Here is a 21093-nt window from a genome sequence, read left to right as displayed (position 1 = left end):
AATAGTTTTTTTTTTTTACTATTATTATTAATATAATAGCTTTAAAATCCATGGCAACCATTTATAAACAAAAATTTCCATTGGAAATCATAAAATTCCCATTTGATCACCTCTCGGAGTTGGTCCTCTCCCTTTTTAAATTAGCCTATCTTTTAAGTTGTACCATATTATAAATGGTTACCAAATTTTATCAAAATCCGTTCAGTAGTTTCGGAGTTTATCGAGAACATACATTGTGACACAAAATTTATATATATATATAGATAGTTAAATAACATTCCTTACCATGTATTACTCTTATTATAAAATATTATAAAAGTATAGATTAAAATGTTTGGTGTATTATGCTATTAAATATTATTATGATACAAAAGTATATAAAAATTATTAAGCAAATATTATATATTATGGTTAAATAGATGTCAAAAAAAGTTTTACATAATTATATTGAAATATAGATATTATATTGTTTAAACATTTAAATTTATAAAATGTATAGTAAAAAAGTGTTATGTATTTTGTTGGTACGGGGCTATTTTTTCCTAATACCCATAAATTAATGGCCTTAGACCCTGTAAAGAAAAATTGTGCTTAAAAATTACGTACCGTTAAATATTTTGATAAATACTTTGCGAAGTCACTACTCCTTATATAAGAACCTGCAAAACAAATAAAATATTTACAAGACTGTAAAAAAAAAAAACCAAAGAGCTAAGCGGCCATGGCCAGGCTGACACTGTATAATATGTATTTATTTAATGTTATAATTAAGATGTTAGGTATAGATAACACACTAAAAATGTATAAGATCATAAAAACATTAAAAATTAAAATTTTTTTAAGATTTTGCCAGCAAGACAAATTCGAGTGGAGTTTAATGAATATGAGGCTAGACGAAATTTGTGTAATTCACATGACATTTTTTTGATTGATCAGAAGATAAGCGGATTTTTGGTTAAGAAATTGGGAAAAGAATTTTATATTAAACGAAAGTAAGTTGATAATAGATTTTGTGACATGGCTGTTAAAATAAAGCAAAATCTATTATTAAGAGGTAATTAAAAATTTTTTCAGGCTCCCAATTACTGTTAAATTAGCAAAAAAGCACTTAAAAGCTGAAATAGAATCAAAGCTACACAAGACATCCTTTTTCCTTGATTACAGAGGAACTACAAAAACTGTTCAAGTATGTTGTTAATCAAGTTGACCTTGCTTATATTTTTGTTTTTTTTAATTGTAACCTCAGTACTATATAAAATATTTTCTAATATTGAATGAATGTTGGTTCCCACAAACATTTGATGTTAAAAAGTATAATAATGAGACATTGTAATATTATTCTAGGTAGGTCATATGCAACAAACAGCTCAGCAAGTTGCTGAAAACATCATAGCTGCCTTTAATAATTTAGCACATAGTTATCCCGGTGGCCTAAAAAATATCAGGTGTCTATTGATTAAGAGTCCAACATCTGAATCATTGCCTGTATATTATTCATTGAGTAAGTGTCTATTTGAGGGACAAAAAAAATGTGTTTTTATTAAAAAATTTTAATTTAGAATCCAGGAATGAAATTGAAGGACCATATACTAAATCTAAATTGTATTCAAAGGATAAAGAAGTTGAAGGTGAATTGTTTGGAAAACGTGTATTAGTAAAACCAAATGGAGATGTCACATTGTTGTCGGTGAGCTCATGAACCTAAGTTAAAATATTTGTGCAGTGTAAATTTTAGTTATTTTTTTTAGGGATCTGAAGAAGAATCAGATTTTGATGATGACAATGATGATAATGTATCTAATAAAAAAAATAAACAAAATGACAGTGACGATTCTGCTATTGAGGAAGATAATGAAGAAGTTGAAGTTAGTTGTTGTAATCATACTTTAATAATGAGAATAGGGATTTGTAATTTGTATGCGCTAAATCAACTTCAATATGCAAAATATATGCATTAAAAATATATAGTGATATGGTTTGGTCCCACAGACCGCTGCAGTTTTTTGTTTTTGTTTACTTCTTAATAAATGTCTAAACAATTAATTAATTTCTTTAAACTTATTAAATTTGAGTCGAAAAAATGATAGTCAAATAAAAGTTGACACTGTCAATATATCATTTCTACAAATAATGCGATGGAAAATTTAAAAATATGGTCTTAATATGATTAACAAAACTAATTGGTCTAGGACTACTATATTATAATCTATATACTATAATATAATGGATATCAAATCACTGTATATTCAGTTTATTCAGTTATAATAGGTAGTACTACTATACAAGGCACTAAGCAATTTTGTTTTTTTTTTGTTTTTCTACAAAGTTTAGGTGGGAAGTGAAAAATGTAGGCCTAAAAAGGTGGGTTGCGAGTCCAAAAAGGTTGAAGACCACTGGTTGGTCTCACCATACTATTAGCATAATTTTTGTTCACTGTACCCACTTACGGGTTAAAAATAATTGTATGAAATCATATAATCTACGTTTTTTTCTCTTAAAGTTTATTGAAAATAATAACCATAGTCCATAATATAGTCAAATACACAAAATACGTAGTGCTCAATAAACATGAAAATCATAGAAATATAATTCTCATTATTATAAAATATGTATTAAGTATTAAACGAACAAGTGCATATTTTATACTTTGTATATAATAGGATCAATCCGAAAAAAATATGCATAGGAATATATAGGTATCTGCTTTAGGGCCGCTTTCACCAACTACTTTAAACTTCGATTACGCTTAATCGACTGATAACAGATATTTTAACTGGGCAAATTCGGCCGGTTAACTTTAATCGAAGTTTAAAGTAGATGGTGAAACTGGCCCTTATTAAAAAATTATAATATTTTTTAAAATTCTATATATCATATTATTGTATACTTAAAATTATGCATTAATTCTAAACTATTTTAAATGTTAGAAATCTGATGTTTCAATTGAGAAGGATGAAATTAAAAATAATTGTTCAGAATCTGACGAAGCTGATTCTGAAGGTGAAAAAGGTGATGACGCTGAAGAAGAATATTTGATGGAATTTGTAGAAACAAAAAAATTACAGGTATCTCTGTGTATAAAAAATATCTTGTAATTTATTCATATATTAATTGTATTTAATTTATTAGTCAAAAAAGAAAAGGAAGCAAGAAAAGGAAGCAGGAAATGTAGAAAAGAAAAAGAAGCAAGAAAACGAAGAAGCAAACGTAGAAAAGGATATTCCAGTCAACAAAAATAAAAATAAATCCCCAAAAGCTAAAAATGTAAGTATGAATTTGATTAAAATATTTAATATTTTTTCGTATAGTATGTTTGTATAATTTTTATTTCTATATTTTATTTACAGAATAAAATGACTAAAGCAATAAAAAAGAAGAAATTAATGAAATAGCTAATATAAAGATTTATTTTGTGATAATTATATTTTTATTTTGCTGTATTAAAACATTTATAAGTTCTGCATTGCAAATATGAAATATATGTTTACATTATATTTTAACTTATTAGTTACCCTTAAATATTTAGTAAAATCAATTATATCTGTTGAATTATCACACAAACTCTTGATTCGTAGGTACAAAATAATATTACCTCTTTCATTATTAATAATTTACATGAGGAACAGTAAGTGATTGTTGTAACCCTGACAAAAATATTATAACATTTTAAAATATAGAATTTCACTTTACAACTACTCTTAAAAATCTTGATTTTGAAATAAATATAATAATCATTGGTAAGTACAAAGCACTTAATATTTTATTATGCGTAATTATTTATCCATCTTGTTATATCAGGGGAGGTCTGATATTTAGGACCACCGCGCCACTACAAAAATTGTACTGTGGCCTTTTTAATATTTACATAAATTGAAAAATCTTACTTTTCACCTATAGGTTATCTATAACTGGTCTTTTCCCAAACTTTTTGTTACTAAATACTAATAATCCAAATTCAATATAAACAACTTACCATATTATTATGTTTAGTTTATTTTATTTTTATTTCATACTAAATGCTTTAACGTTTTCCGTTGTGATGGATAAATCTTATACGTACAAAATTGATAAATTTCCTCTTGGATTCAGAAAGTAATTTTGTCTTATCTTATGATAAATTAACTATAAAAAACCATAGATTTATTAAACTAAGTATAAAATATCCAAGGTTTATAAATTATAAAAGTCATCTCATAATTGGATAAACAATGACAGTTAATATAAAAATGAATTTATTCTACTTTGACAGTTCTTTAAATTAGACCTTCCTATATCAATTTTAAATATAAGTTATAATGGTTTGTCACAATAAATTAATAAAATCTAGCCAAATAAAAAAATATGTACGAAGTTAGCATTAAATGTACATACATGTACATATTAATCAGTGGTAAATAAATACTAGAACCAAGTTATATAATATAATTCCCTTGGATATAATATCTATTTCTAAGATAATTATTGCAACATAATATTTTACATTTTATTATTTTTTATATTACAAAACATGATTTATTTTTTACTCGATATTTTGGAAAAAATTACATTCTATTCTAGAAGCATCAAATGAAAACAGGCCCCCTATGCTCTGGGACTCGATACAATTACAAAATATCAAAGATGCCCAAACACACTAAACAAAATAAAAATGACCACTTTCATTATTCACAATTTACATAAGGGCTGTTATTGACTAGTCTGTAAGTTGTAACCCTAACAAAAATATTGTAATACCTTAAAATACAGAATTTAACAACTTACCTTGAAAATCTTGATTTTGAAATAAAAACAATAATAATAATATTATATGTGTAAATGTGTAATACATTTATTGATATTATTATATATTTATATCAGGAGAGGACTGACATTTTTAGCCTCTTCAAAAAAAATAACCAACACTAAAACCTTCTCTTTAAAACTACCCATTTTCCTAACAATCACAGGTTACAAGGGGGTCATTGTATAATGGGTTGTATTAGACTTGAATTCAATGATAAAATATCATTGTATAAGAAAAATGATTTTGAGCGAGGACGGTTTGTCACTCTGGATATTTTATATTGTTATTAATTATTTTATCATGTAAGTTGAATTAATATTATAATATTATAATTTTTTATTCGTTTCTATGGTGATAAACAAAGCGTTAGAAATTAAAATTCCATTTTAGCGTTTTTTCGTAATTTTTCGGTGGTTTTTCCCGTGGCATTAAATAACTATGGAGAAAATCAGAAAATAACCTCTCTAAAGTACCATCTTGATCCAATTTGCTAAAAGATAAGGTACTATATGTTGAAATCGAAGCACTCCTTCTGGAAGAAATTTTGTATACAGGAACAGGATATATATAAAAAAAAAATAAACACCATTATAAAAACAATAACTTCCTCGCTCCGCTCAGAATCTAAAATAGTAAATAAGAAAATCCATTTTATATTTTTATATGACAATGTCGGCGGCAGTCAGCAATGGAGATGCTGGTATTGTGTTTTAATGTTTTAATGTTTTTCTAGCTTTTCATAATAACTTCTATAAAGTATATTCATGAAATAATTACAATTTAAACATGAATAAATAAATTATTTCAGACTATTTTTTTAATAAATCTTTAATAATCAGAAATCAAAATTAACCGAAATTAACCGGTATTTTTCAAAACCGGTATTAACCGGTATTTTTCAAAACCGGTATTAACCGGTTCTAGAACCCTTATATTTTTTTAGAAAACCGAAACAAAATCGGAACCCTTAGACAAATTAATTTAATAACCAGAACCGGAACCGGAACCGAAACACCCAACAGGTTCCAGTCTCTGCCTTTATGTAGAAAAAATTATTTTTGTTAGTTATTTTTAAATATAGTAGTAGGTTACAAATAAATAATGATAATAATTACATATAAGTCTTTATGTTATACTTATAAAGAAATATTAAAAAATATATAAGTTGTATAAAATACTAAAATATATAAATGAATACGTAATATTTATAAAAATAATTTTTGTTGTCAATAAAATATAGAAAACTATGATAATAATTACAATTCCTGTCATAATTCATTTTTTTTACTCACTTTTGTTAGCACTGATTAGATTAGGTTGCTGGTTCACTACTTTATAAAGTAGTTATTTGAAACCAACTTAACAAAATGATTGTGTATTATATTAAACTTTTTTTTGGTCGAAAAGTGAATCGGCCGAAAAGGAAAGAGTACGTTTTTGGTCGTATTAAGATGTATTAATGTCCGCACGCAACTAACTGACTGTGTACGATCAAATGTCTATTTTGATTGATATACGGCACCCACAATTTCGTTATGAAATCTTTTTTCGTTGTTGGTAAAGTACAGTGTTAGGTATACTCAATAGTCAAATTATTATAACGTATGTTTGTGTATACACGGATGATTAATAATAAGAAATTCATCAATAATATCACAATTTTTTTTTTGGTCCTGGGGGGGGGATTGATTATTAATTAGTAAGTGCCGAGTGGTCTGTCTATTCGTTTCGTTTCGCCCGCCAAGTTCCGGAATGGAAGGACTTCCGCGTTGGTTGTGAAAAGAGCCACTGCGTAGTAAAAATCTCTGATGCGTTTGAAGAGATGAAGTCTGGCAACGATCTTACAGAGATATCTTGTTCAAAAGAGTCCAAACAAGTTAAAAAAGTGCAGCCAAGGATAAAGTAAAAGCGGACGTCAAAGTACCTAAAAATACTGTGGACGTTAGGAAAAAAGGAGACAATAAGACTGTTGTAGAAAATAAACAGATGAAACCTAAGAAAGGTATAGCTGTAAGTGCATCAAAACTTTCAATGTAATCGAAGCTACTGGAATCTAAGTTAACGACGGAAGTGAATACTAACGAGCTTAGACCATTTATTATATGATAGTATAGGATCTAAGCTAACGAGAGCGATCCTAAACTTGATATAAAAAAAGTATCTTTGTTATCTAATATTGCCTGACACATCATAGGCCCATGGATCAGTTTTTTTAAGTGGTCCTATAATAAACGGCCTTGGAGCCTAAAAGAAAAATTGTACATAAAAATGACGTGCCGTTAAATATTTTGATTAATAATTTCCCTTAATTTAGACCCTAGCTTTTATTAATTCATTTTTCTATTAGTAATTACGTTTGGTTGACCAGCTAATTGCTAATCCATCCATCCATCTCCATTCTCCATCCATGGCTATAGGTATTCTGCGGTTTTAAAATGTCGAAGAAACTTTGTAATCCAATTATGTTCTTCAGTAGTTGAATTTGGCCAATTTGTAAAATTATCCGTAGCGTCAAGTATGACATTCTATTTTATAAATTGACTTTGGAATGTAGGTACAAATTTTTTGTCCGTCCATTTTTTAAGCATTAAACATATTTGGACTTTTCATTGTAAGATAGGCCTATATGGTTATATTATAGTTCAGTTATTCCAATTCAAATTATGAAATTAGAAAAAAAAATAGTGACATTTCGACTCGGCGACCTAAACTATTACAACTTTGTTTTTTGGGAGGGGGGGTTTGAATATTACAATGTGGATAACCCTCTCCCCCGCCACCGGCCAACCTCTCTACCATATACCACACACAGTTTAATTTTTCCCCTATTTAATATTTTATTTTACACATTTATAATCTGTTAAAATGCTTAGTCCAAGTTTATTATATGCGAATGAACATTTGTTTCAACTGTCTTGTGTAAGTAACAAAAGTCTTGTTGAAAATGATACAAAATATACAAATACCTATATATATTATATTATTATAATATTATGAAACAAACGTTTATTAAAATTGAAAGTCTCCAACATGTATCGAAGAAATATACCTAAAAGGTACCTAGTAGGTAGGTATACATATGTATAGTTATAATATTATACATTTATTATACCGATCCAACTAAGGCCCCGGACCCGGCTGTATAAAAATAAAAGTACGCCTTAAAATACACATATAGGCAAAATTCACGCAAAACTTGCTGGACCATAATTACAAAAAGCTACGTGATTCACGACATACATGAAAAAAATTTCTTGAGAAAGCATATCGAATTTGTAGTTAAATAATGAAGTTTGAAAATACAATAATGTAATTGGAAATTTTACGAAGAAGTGCATGGTGTAGTTTTCAAATCATTTGGAACAATATCATTGATTTTAAGTCCTATTAAGTCCATAATGAAAGCACTTTGTCATTAATTCAACCACTGGTTTTTGAAACTGTTACTTCAAATACAAATGTATTAGAACTGTGCAATGAAGAAGATCCACCTTCAAATAAGCTAACACAAGGTATTTATGATTGTTTTGGAAAAACATATAATATGAAAATTATAGAAAATGTTGATAATTTATTTGAGGCTTAAATACATTGGTTGAAGTGGGAGGGGGGATACGGTGGGATGGCATCCTTCCACTTTTTATGATTCACAAATTATATGTACATGGAAATGTGTTATACGTTTTAAATAAAAATATAATTATATGTATATAAAAATTTAAATATATCAACAATTAAATCACCAAACTGAAAAACTAAAAATGAATATTAATATATTATATAAAATTTAAATATAAATAAGGTATAGGAGTATAACTCATAGTAAATCAACTAAACCATAATAAGAAAATTATGAAAATTTAGGCAACCTTCCACTTCATGGTGTTTCAAAAATGTTACAACAACAAGATATGAATCTACAAAATGCACGAGACAGATTAAAAGATGTATATTATTTAATAAATTAATTGAGGAATAATTATAAAGATATGGTAAATAATGCTAAGTCGTTGTGTTTGAGATGGAGCTTACCTGTTACATATACTGAACCTCGTCAGATTTATGCAAAAAAACATTTTGATGAAGTCGATGGAGATAGGCGGTTAACTACAACAACAGAAAACTTTAAAATTAAAGTATTTTATCCTATTATAGATACTGTTTTAATGCAACTTAATATTCGTTTTAAAGCAATGGACAATGTATGTACTACATTTGATTTTCTTAATCCAAATAATCTCTTATTTTTAAGAGAAGATAATATTGTAAAGGAGTTATATGATTTTATTCAAACGTATAAAGATGAAATTAGTTCTGATTTTACTGGTCAGATTTTATCATTAAAAGAATTAATAAAAAATAAAAATTTAAAAACTATAAATGAAATGGCCAATTTTATACTTACCAATGATATAGCAACAAGTTACTCGGAAATTTTAGTAGCTTGTACAATATTTTTAACACTGCCAGTTACAGTAGCAACGGCTGAAAGGTCATTCTCAAAATTAAAAATTATAAAAAATTATTTAAGAAATTCTTGTAGCCAAATCGACTTTCAAACATTGCTATACTCAATATAGAACAAAAGCGGACTTCAGAATTAAAAACAGACAAATTAATTAAAGATTTCTCTAATTTGAAAGCAAGAAAGATGAAATTTGTTTAAAATATTAACATAATATTACTTTTATAAAATGTATTACTTTATTCTTTTATAATGAACTTATTCTTTCATGTGTTTTTATTTATAATAAATTAATATGATAGATATTAAAAAGTGTTGTTCTTTACTAAAATGTATGTTTTGCATGTATGAAATACTTTTTAAAAAAGATTATGTTTGTTTGTTGAATTTTATCTAACTGACCCCAATAAATTTGTTGACTAATTTAAACCCTGTTGCAGTGATGCTAGATAGTGGGCAGTGGCCCCTAAATAATCTTTTGTCCTAGGGCTCAAAAATTCTAGTTGCGGCACTGAATATCAACAGAGTTATAACCAATTTAACTAGTAATTATTGTAGTACCTATATTTTCAACATTTTATTTGATAATAGTCCGCGCGGCCCATATTACAATGCAGTAATGCACTATCCGACACATATGACAACCACCATAAAAAAACATCATTGTAAAATCAACATGTTCCCGAAATAAGAAGGTATCAACAAAAAATGAGTGATATCCCAACAAAAACACTCCGCCCGCCAAACTCCGTGTAAAAAAACTTGCTCTAAAAGTTTTGATATCATTTTATAGGTAGCTAAGTCTTTGAACTATAGATATCAATCATGTTAAAATAAACTACTAAAAAATTAAATTTGGCTTGATTTTACTATCAATTGTTTAACAGATTATTTGAACATAAATTATATCTATAGTTTAAAGACTTGGCTAGCTATATATTATATAAGATGATATCCAACTTTTAAAGCCTTTTTTTTATACTTACTTATCGTTTTTTACACGGAGTATGGCGGAGTGTTTCTGTTGGGATAGAATAAAACTTATAAAACCTAATAAGTGAATATTTTTTACGTAAGTTAATATTTTTTTTATATTTTCCTAATAGGTTCTTAGTAGGTAGGTACCTACATATAATATATAGTTATAAATTATAATATTGTAATGATAGAATAAAACCACAGTCCACATAAGTGAATAATTTTTCTTTACTATAGCAGCCCTTTGGTTAGCATAATAATTGTACCCCAGCCATACGAGACTTAGTTCCGGTACGACTGTCGATCGCATTAGGATTTCTCGGCCATATCATATTGTGTTTTTGATTTCTTTCCATTCCGTAGAGTTGTATTACACCGTCGCGGGAAAATGCCCACACGGGCTTGGAATCCGTCCAGATATGTCAGAGCTATTGTTCGGGGAATAAAACGTGTACCGAGTGGCTTTTGAGTGGACATAAATACGCGCAGGTATGTATTAATTTATATATATATGTGTGTGTTGTACTTTATAATAGTTCTGTTTATATATATATATCGTGTATACTATATAATATATTGCGTAGTTCCACTATAATATACTCGCCGCATTTTATCGATATGTTTATTTGGCTGCCAATTGTTCACGAATAGGCGGTATAATATATATTATGCCTCTCAGAAATTCGCCTTTACTGTGAACATGCGTGCATGTACCTATGTCCTGTATATTAAAGTACATTATAATGCGGATGGGAGACTGCAATCTATGTGCATTTTTATTCCCAAAAATCTAATAACAATGATGTTTAAATAATGAATGATCATTCAAATGTGACTTGGGTTTAACCTGAAAATAATATAAAAATGAATTAACATGAGTATAATATTACCTATATGAAAAAAAAAATTAATTATAGATTATACAATAATGGAAGCTGGACTGCTGGAGATTGTAATCTTTTCTGACATCTAAACATTCTATAAATCCGATAACAATATTAGAGAAAAATTGCAAGTCCCTACGAATAATATTTTTTAAACTCCAACAAAATAACTATACTATTTATTTATTGTTAAAGTTAGACCTTATTTTATATGTGTATTGTGTGTATACACAAATTATGTATATATATTTTTGATATTTTTAGATTACTGTAAGAACAACTTATGAGGAACTTTGTATCGAATTGTCAAGCCACTTGAACATTTTCAGAACCACTCAGTTGAGAAACATCAACCGTAAACCATAGTGTAATTGCACCGAAACATATCGACTGAACCCCAATGGTTTAATATCAGAGTTTTGGAATAGTTGTGGGAATTCGTCACTGCATTATTATGGTTATTTTTTTTTATCTTTCCATTCTCATCAGCACGTATATAGCGATATAACGTAGTCGACCGGCCGCACAGTTTATAGTATGTATAACTCGTAACATCTTAATTATTGTAGAAGGCGAGTACACGCCTACCTGGCTACCTACTTGGATATAATATATTGTAATTAGAAGAGAAAAGAAACACTGGTGATTTAATTTAATTTATTTATTCGTTTTGTTTTGATTTTTTTCTTTTATATACCTGCAGATAATGAATGGCGGGACATACAATTATTATCGTTATAGGTACCTACATAAATATCAATTTAAACTTATATTTTTAAAAACAGTAATTAACTTTTAAAACGCGTTCCGCTATATAGTGGGTTGTGATTTTTTTTTTTTTTATCTTCACTGTAGCATAAAAAATATATATCATCGAAGTTCAAAAGAACCCTCTCCGTAGGTACAATAAAACAAAAGAGTAAAATATTGGTACATTCAGTAACCCTGCAGAAGGTACTACTTTAGTGCTTACCTTTATACTCTTACACCTAATTATATTGTATGTTTTCCATTAGTGTATCGTCGTTATGTAGGTATTATAATATTATCGTTGTGGTCGGCATTGATGTAGTTATAATTACGAAATGAACGTAAACTATAGGTACATAATATTATATAGTAGGTATATCGATTAAAAAGAAAAATGTTAAAAGTGTGATTAAAAGAGAATCTGATAACACTTATTATACTTGAATAGTTTATAGCATATAGCACAGCGCTGTGTTTATTGTAGGTGTAGAGGGTATAATAAATTTAAAATTTAAATTTAAACTTAAATAGGCGGTAATAAATTTCAACAACTTCGGTAGTTAAATACATTATACATTGTATAACTTGTGCGGCGTGAATGGCCACCTTATACCTACTCTATAGGCTCGATTGGGGCGAGGATTATATTATATAGGACTCATATATTATACTAATAACATAATAAAATGTATACCTATATACACATTTTTATAATCGGACGATGCTTTTGGTTTAAAAAATGTTTTTGACGAACCAAAGAAGGAAAAACGTTCGGGGTCGTCGAACTTATTGATGCGGAAGTCGCGCCGCGAATAAGCCAAATGCGTGTGTTCTCGTACTTATATGCAATAATATTATACTTTAATCTATTATATTATATGCCACGCAGGTGGTTGATAAAATGTCTTGCGCGCAAGTTTCCTACTCGTTTCTATACCGTTATTTTTTTTTTTGTATAAATTCGCTTTTCCCGCGGCGACGACCGCCAGTGCGGCGTGGTAGTCGCGTGTGTCCCGGGCACATATATTTACAGCGTGAGGGTATAGGTGTGCGCCGTTTCGAAATTGGCGAGGGTCTAAAGATTATTTTGGAGAAGGATTATATTATATATGACTTTAAGTCATTGACTTATATACTAATAACATAATAAAATATATACTTGTACGCATTTTTATAATCGGACGATGTCTTTTGTTTAAAAAACGTTTTTGACGAACCAAAGAAGGAAAAACGTTCGGGGTCGTCGAACTTATTGATGCGGAAGTCTCGCCGCGAATAAGCCAAATGCGTGTGTTCTCGTACTTATATACAATAATATTATACTTTAATCTATTATATTATATGCTACGCAGGTGGTTGTTAAAATATCTTGCGCGAGTTTCCCACTATCGTCTCTATGATGTTTTTTTGTTTTTATATAAATTCGCTTTTCCCGCGGTGACGACCGCCAGTGCGGCGTGGTAGTCGCGCGTGTCCTGGGCACATATATTTACAGCGTGAGGGTATAGGTGTGCGCCGTTTCGAAATTGGCGAGGGTCCGCTGCCGCCGGTCTGGGCCCAATAATAATACTGCGCGTGCGAGTTTTCGCGTTTTACCTCTATCGATGTAATCGCGTCAAAACCTTTCGGCGGTCAAAACGTCCCGACGGAGCCCGTCCCGCCCTCCCACTAACCAGCCTGTGTAACGTGATCTAGACATGTATATTATAAAGGCGTCGATTGCGGTGGCGAGGTAGGTATTCCAAATCCACAAGGTATATTAATATAATATTGGTGATTCAATATATAGTTCCTAAACGAAACATAAATCATCAATTTTTGAAATATTTTAGTTTACCTTAGTATTGTTTTGTATCTAATGTATATTGCGTATTATATACAATAGGTATGTAAATGTTCCTTCTAAATTCTAAGATCCGCATTTTCAATACAAAATTTATCATAGTTATATGCTATTGATATCTATAATAGATAAAAAATATTTAATATAATATAGTGATTTAAAGTTTGAATAACGGTTATTTTTCAAAAATGTTATACCGATGTTCTTTTAGCATTTAAAAAAAAAATGAATTCGTATCTATTATTAGTTTATACTCTATAGCAGCATAGCCATACATAAATACTAATATACTATGTAGATATATAGGTATTAAGACTTGACATTTTAATATAACGCAACAATGGTGGTCGTAATATATACCCATTACATTATTCAATATAACGTGTTAAAAGTTGTTAATCATTAGTTATTATTTATGACTATTACTACATTTCTGCAAATACCTATAATTGTATACATATACTACTATAGTAAAACGAGCTCAGTTGTTAATTGTTTTCGAAACTACTTCTATAATTTATAAAAACAAATAAGTATAATATTATAATCATTATTCCGTTTCTAATACCTTATAGTGACAAGATTATTTAGGTATATAGGATATAGTACCTGAAGATTCTGTTCAGATTTAAAAAAAATATTAACATTTAGGTATAAGAAGGTCTGAAGGTTAAGTATATTATATAATGAACTTTGAAATTGATTTACCTCAGTTGTTTATACATTTTGTTACATCTTGCTGTTTAACCAACTTTTTATGATCTTATTTTTAATTGAAAAGAGTTTTTAAGACTTTGTTAATATTATTGAAGACTTTTTTTTCGAATATTCCTTAAGTTTTGTTGTTATTGCGGTGTGTAGAAATAATATAAAAATAAACAGCTGAATCCGGTGTATTATTCACATGACTATTTACGATTGTTATGTATACTATGTGTATTGTGTATTGCCATTTATTTGTTTGTGGTATGAACATTTTTAAGAACCAATACTCAACAAACCCACTCAATATTATAATATGAGGTTTTGTTTGACCTTCATGTCGATGAGTATCGGACACCACCATGTATACAATATAGTCGTCGACATGACTACACACACTATAATTACTACCTATTACTTATATACTATAAGTGATAACTTGAGAAATAATTTTAACAATAATATTGAAAAGTTATTTTCGATTATCATAAAAGTGAATATATGGAGTTCAAACAAGTAATTTAATATCAATATGTGTCTTTCACGTTAAAAAAGGAAAAATTGTTTTAGGGAGGTTGGTTTAAAAGACGAACAATTATGTTATTACTTTTATGTGTGTTCGATCTTTTCGTTTTTATAGGTAAACAATCGAACAGTGTATGATAATATAAATATATAATATTGTGTGCATTGAATAATATGAAGTAGAAAAAAGTTAATGTCACTTTGATATAGGTACAATTATTGTTGTAGTATAGGTACTATCTGTATACTTATACAAAATCAAAGATAGTGGAACTTAGTTAACTAGTTGTACACGAAGACACGAAGTGACAGTCTAATTAAGGAAACAAATATTTAAAGATAAGTTTAAAAAAAATATTTCAAAAAATAATCACTATTTAGTATTTACCCTAATTATTAAGCTATTATGGATATGTAACCTATATTTTTTAAATCTAATTTACGAATTTAAAAAATTAAATTATTTATTTATTTATTTATTTACGGACAAATTGTCCAATTTCAAATATATTTACAATAGTGACACTATAGTAACTATAGTAATTTACAATAAGTTGAGCATTAGTTACAATATATAAAATAAATAACTTAAAATTAACAGAAGTCATACCTTATATTTAAATATATATATAATAAACAATGAAATACAAGATAATACAAATTTAGAGAATACAATTAATTAAATAAATTATGATCGTTAAGATTGTTACCATAAGACATTAAAATATTGATTGGGTGATTTAACATGTAGTTTTGGGAGACTGGATGAATATAAAATAAATGATTATTACGAGTGCTATGGTCAGACACTTTGAAATTTATAATACTTAATATGAACGAATCATCAATTTCATTGTTCAATAGTTTTGAGAGAAATGAGTTGTAAATATTTGTTCTCCGAGTTTCTAGTGAATCTATTTTTAATAATCCTAGAATGTTACTGTACCCAGAGTGAGGAGTTCTATCAATTTTACACTTATAACATATAAAGCGAAGCACTTTATTTTGAACTTTTTCTATTTGATTATTGTGACCAATGTTATTATTATCCCAGATTATCGGTGCGTATTCTAGTAAAGATCGGATAAGAGAAGTATAGAGACATTTGAAGATGACAGGATCATTAAATTCTGAGCAATTACGTTTAATCATACCAAACAAGGATAGAGCTTTATTTTTGATAGTTAAAATATGGGTATTGAATAGCAATTGTGAATCGAATTGTATACCTAAGTCTTTGACTAGAGAGGAACGAAGTAGATTAATATTAGATAAACAGTAATTAAAATTTATTGGGTTACGTTTTTTTGAGTATGAAATAACTTGACATTTATTAGTATTTAAAGTGAGTTCACTAAGAGTGCACCAATCATTAAAACTAATTAAATAATTTTGTAATAATATACAATCTTCAGGTGTTGCAATGGATTTAAAGATTTTCGCGTCATCAGCGAATAAGAGAATATTAGAATGTGTAATAGAGGAGACAGCATCATTTATGAATAGGTTAAATAGGAGAGGAGAGAGGTGGTCACCTTGGGGAACTCCAGAAGTGACTGATATAGGAGATGATATAAAGTTTTTCAATTTAACATATTGGGTTCGTTCGGATAAAAAAGAGTCAAGCCATGATAACAAGGGATGGTCGAAGCCAATCTTTGTTAGTTTATGGATTAGTAATTTGTGGTTAACTCTGTCAAATGCTTTCTCAAAATCTGTGTAGATAACATCTGTTTGTTGGTGATTTTTAAAAGAGTATAATATGTGGTGTTTGAGGGTTATTAAATTAGTAGTAGATGATTTATGACTACGAAAACCGTGTTGTTGGGGTACTAAAATGTTTTTAAAGAGAGGAGTAATTTTAAGAGTTATAATTTTGGAGAATATTTTAGGGAGAATAGAAATTATTGATATTGGGCGATAATTTTAAACTAGGGATCTATTTCCTTTTTTGAAAATAGGATAGACAAAGGTTGATTTCCATAAAGAAGGAAAGGATAATATATTATTATATAATAATATATTCATTGGAAGGTGGTTATTTCATTGTTTGCAGATTGTGTTAATCACAATAATATTGTCATCAACAACGAGAAATACAGAATACTACATATGTGTCATGTTGGTAAGGTAATATATTATGTATATTGTATAATATGGATATGGTAGCATTGTACATATAAATGTATAATTTACTTTGCAGTCTGCACACACATAGTAATAATATTACAATTCGTGATTTAATTCCGATTGATGTATTTTAAACAGAGCATTATACCTATACTCATATATACCTAGGGATTTTTATTTTCATCGAGATATATTTTATAGACCCGTTGGTTTTGTATCGCTATACTGTATAGTGTATACAATGAGGTGGATCATGATTCATGACTATATTATTATTATTATTATTATTATGTTAAATACGATGTCACGCAATTAAGTTACATAGTATTTTTTCGTTACATTTAATCGTATCAAATGTGAATACAAAAGTTAGCAAGCGACTAAACTCGAAAAATTATGCGTTTACTTTAAAAACGTGAATATTTATTAATTATTATGAATTATGATTTATGGAATTACAAGTCATTGCCCATTTTACTGGACATCGTTGAAGCGGCCAATCGTTTAATAAATCACTGTCGAGTTTTTAAGTCGAAACAATTGCATGATACGAATTGTATTGGGTATACAGCCTACACTAAATACCGCATACCTAACAATCTCCAAAGCGAACTTTCGTTGGTAATTATTAATTGGTATACCTAATGAGTATTATTAAGTAAAATATGATCAAAAATTCAAATGTATCTAGTTGTATGGTATAATGTATATGTAAACATTTATATCCATACTTATCCAGCTGATGATAAAACATGCGTGTGTTATCTAATAATATTGGAATTTGCACGGGGAATCTACACTCACAAGATAGATTATAAGAAGTAAAATTAAATAACATAAAATATATTATGATAAACAATAAATACAGGTGTCCTAGCTATTTCTTTTACATGTGCACTGATTAAAATCCTTTAGTTTTTTTAAATGCATCGAAACTTATAATGATTGATATTATTTTTTTTTTTGCATGATGTCATCCCCAAAAAAATATATCTGGCAGTTGGCTAAATGTCTCGAAGACATGCAATAGGTATTATATTCCGTAGTAGCTATAAAAGGGTTTACCATGCATACTCACCCTATTTTATCCTTTAATGATGCAGTTCTTTAAATTTAGATTTTTGAATTTTTTTAGTATTCTTAAAGAGTAAAGACCACATTTTCAGATAGGTACTTAAATTTCTATACCATAACTTAAGGAGTTTCTGTAGCGATATAAACTTTTTTCCAAATGAAAACTTTAACTTACTTACTACAAATTATTAAACAGTCGATTTAAAAAAATTAAATCCAAACGAGCAGTTTATATGTTAAGCTTTATGTACTAATCCTTAATATATAATGGTATTAGGTACACAAAATATAAAATAAATACATTATTTATAGTTAAGTACAGTAGTACTTACTATAAGCTCAATTTATTATAAAATGCTAATACAATTTTATCATTAATAAATATAATATAGTTTTCAAATCATTATTACCCGATATGTTTGATATGATTGATGTTATCTGCGTTCCTGTCCGTTGTGACCAGAAGGCAGAAACTAATGATTTGTAGGTCGATTATTGAATTTTAAAGTTTGATAAGAATTTTGGTACTTTAATAAATTCAAATGTACACTAGGTAGCTCTTTAGTCATTATCGTGTACATTAATCTAACTGTTATATAATTATGTTTATATATGTGTATAATATAAATTATAAAAATCATAATTTCTAGTAGGTATACTTATCTTTTTAAATTTATATGTATGTGAGTGAAATGTATTAATTATTTTCACGAATAATGACGTCTATTTTAAGCTTGACATTTATACCGACGAATTCAATATCCCTTGCAAATCTGAAGTCAAGGATACAAATATTGACATAATTACGAATAAATTAGTATTAGCCTGTATTCCAATAATATTAAAGTAACCCAAAAACAAATTAAATTATTATTAAATTTGGTTAAACCAAAACATACTTTATAATAAAAAATGAAAGGGGTCCTTTTATACAAATATAATACCTATACTTTCAGTAATAATAAAAAATAATTTTAATTGGAAAAGAGTCATATTGACAATGAAAAACGGTGTAAGATAAATTGAGACACAACTATGTACTATATTATTTATAGAGGTATCTATACCTAAAATAGTAGTCAGTAGTCTAGAGCGCAGTAGTCAGTTGCACTGATATTTTTACAACTGCGGGCATGTTTCTTGAACACCTATATAATAATTTATGTTTTATTTAGGTATCTGTTTTCTGAATATTAAAGGTGGTTGTTAATACCATTTATCGTCTTTATTTTATAGTTATTATTTAGGTTCCTACTATTATAGAACATTAGTACCTAATGTTTGTGGTACCTACTAACATAGTACCTATGTATGGCATATGCATTTTTATTTTTCAGTAATGAATGTTAAGTTTATAATTTTAGATATTTTTTGTGACCAGCTCACCATCTCATGTTGCGTGTCGTCGAATGAATGTCGTTCGTATTGGTTTTTAGGTCATTAATTTATAATAATCAATGTTGTCGAGGTGCAATAAATATCGTAACTAGCAACGAAATTTGACGCACATCATGACAAGGTATATTTATATACTGTCTCACTCGCATCACTATCTTTCTCTCCTTCTCTCTCTATCTCTCTCTCTCTCTTACTTTCTCTCTAATAATATATAATATTATGTACACTGCTGGATATATAGTCTATGTATAACATAAAATTGCGTACCACATTAGACTTCAGCCGTGACCTTGGTTCCGGTTTTACCTTCCGGACGACCGTACTATACCCTATACCGTAATGAAATCCATCCGCGGTATCCTCCCACACTACCTCAAGTCAGAGGGAAAGTCACGATGAATTTTTCACATCATTGGATTTCAGTCAGTATATATTATATTATCATCTTTATCCTGTTGCGCCATTTTATATATTACATAGGAGGGTGGCAAGTGGTTTATTTATTTTTTTTTTTGTTTAGAAAATTGTTGTCGATGGCTTAGGTCCAAGACAATTCAATGGGAATAAAAAACGACCACAACTTGTATATGTTGCGCTCGTATTAATAATTTATGACATACGTGTTATGCCAATCGAAAACGCGCAGCTTTCCTCACCTAACCTGAGTAAAAGTCACTTTTCTTTCAACCGGGTGGCTTGGCCTCGACCCCTCTTACTATCCCTAATAATCTCCGTTCGGCCTTAAGTGAGTTTGTCAATTGACAAGAAAGCATGTCTGCTGCACCGTCGGTAGCGGGAAAGCGGTCTTTTAAAAGTATGTATAGGAAGTGTGCGATCGCCTGCAGCGGCGTGTATATTTCGCCATTGGGGGTTGGCGTTCTTTTTTTCCAGTAAGGCGATGACAATTAAATTATATGGTTTACTATACTACTTTAGGTGAGTTATATACCTATAACATATATGTATATAATATAATCGTCACCATTATTTTTTCCGTGTACGTAGTCTTATCCCTTTTCATTTTAAACACATAGGTACTATAATGTAGGTATATGTATCGAAATCCCCCTAAAAATATAATGGTCTTCATTACGAGAACTTTTGGAAAAGAATGGGGAAGGGTTGTTGTTTCGTAACCGTTCACCTTCTCCAGTCTCCACACATAATCATATTTCCACCACTGTTGAAATATACATCTGCGTATTATATTATGTAATATGTTATGAAGCCGTCATTCAATTTACCTACGTCTATACTCAGTGTTTAAACCCCTCCCATTGACATTTTCCCTCCTAATAAATATATTGTTTATAGGGTTCGGGACTGCTTGCAAGTTATAAATTTGTCTTATATGAAATGGCGAAATTAAATACAAAGTTTGAATTTGCATATTTGTGTATTTTAGATTCTGAGTGGAACGATGAATGTATTGATTTTACAATGATGAGTGTTTTTTTATTTTTGTGTCTGTCATCACCTTTTAGGACAGTAAAAGTGCTTGGATTTTCTTCAACAGTACCTTTTCTGATAGGAAAGTGAATCTAGTTGGTACTTTGGGGGG

The 21093-nt window shown here is 28.7% G+C and overlaps 1 protein-coding gene across 1 annotated transcript in view; it reads left to right on the top strand.

Moving 5' to 3' along the window:
• LOC100160852 (ribosomal L1 domain-containing protein 1) overlaps positions 1 to 3477 on the top strand; it is an 11219-nt gene extending 7742 nt beyond the window's left edge. The window contains exons 4-11 of the mRNA XM_029487902.1: positions 844 to 992; positions 1075 to 1186; positions 1345 to 1501; positions 1560 to 1687; positions 1749 to 1865; positions 2928 to 3065; positions 3130 to 3264; positions 3348 to 3477. Of these exons, the coding sequence (XP_029343762.1) occupies positions 844 to 992; positions 1075 to 1186; positions 1345 to 1501; positions 1560 to 1687; positions 1749 to 1865; positions 2928 to 3065; positions 3130 to 3264; positions 3348 to 3392 (981 nt within the window). The 3' untranslated portion in view covers positions 3393 to 3477. The remainder of the gene's footprint in view (positions 1 to 843; positions 993 to 1074; positions 1187 to 1344; positions 1502 to 1559; positions 1688 to 1748; positions 1866 to 2927; positions 3066 to 3129; positions 3265 to 3347) is intronic.
• Positions 3478 to 21093: the final 17616 nt, after the last annotated feature.

This window comes from Acyrthosiphon pisum, chromosome A1 (assembly GCF_005508785.2).
Source record: "Acyrthosiphon pisum isolate AL4f chromosome A1, pea_aphid_22Mar2018_4r6ur, whole genome shotgun sequence".
Lineage (NCBI taxonomy): Eukaryota > Metazoa > Arthropoda > Insecta > Hemiptera > Aphididae > Acyrthosiphon > Acyrthosiphon pisum.
The sequence above is the reverse complement of the archived record's forward strand: the minus strand, read 5'-3'. Positions and strand labels throughout refer to the sequence as shown.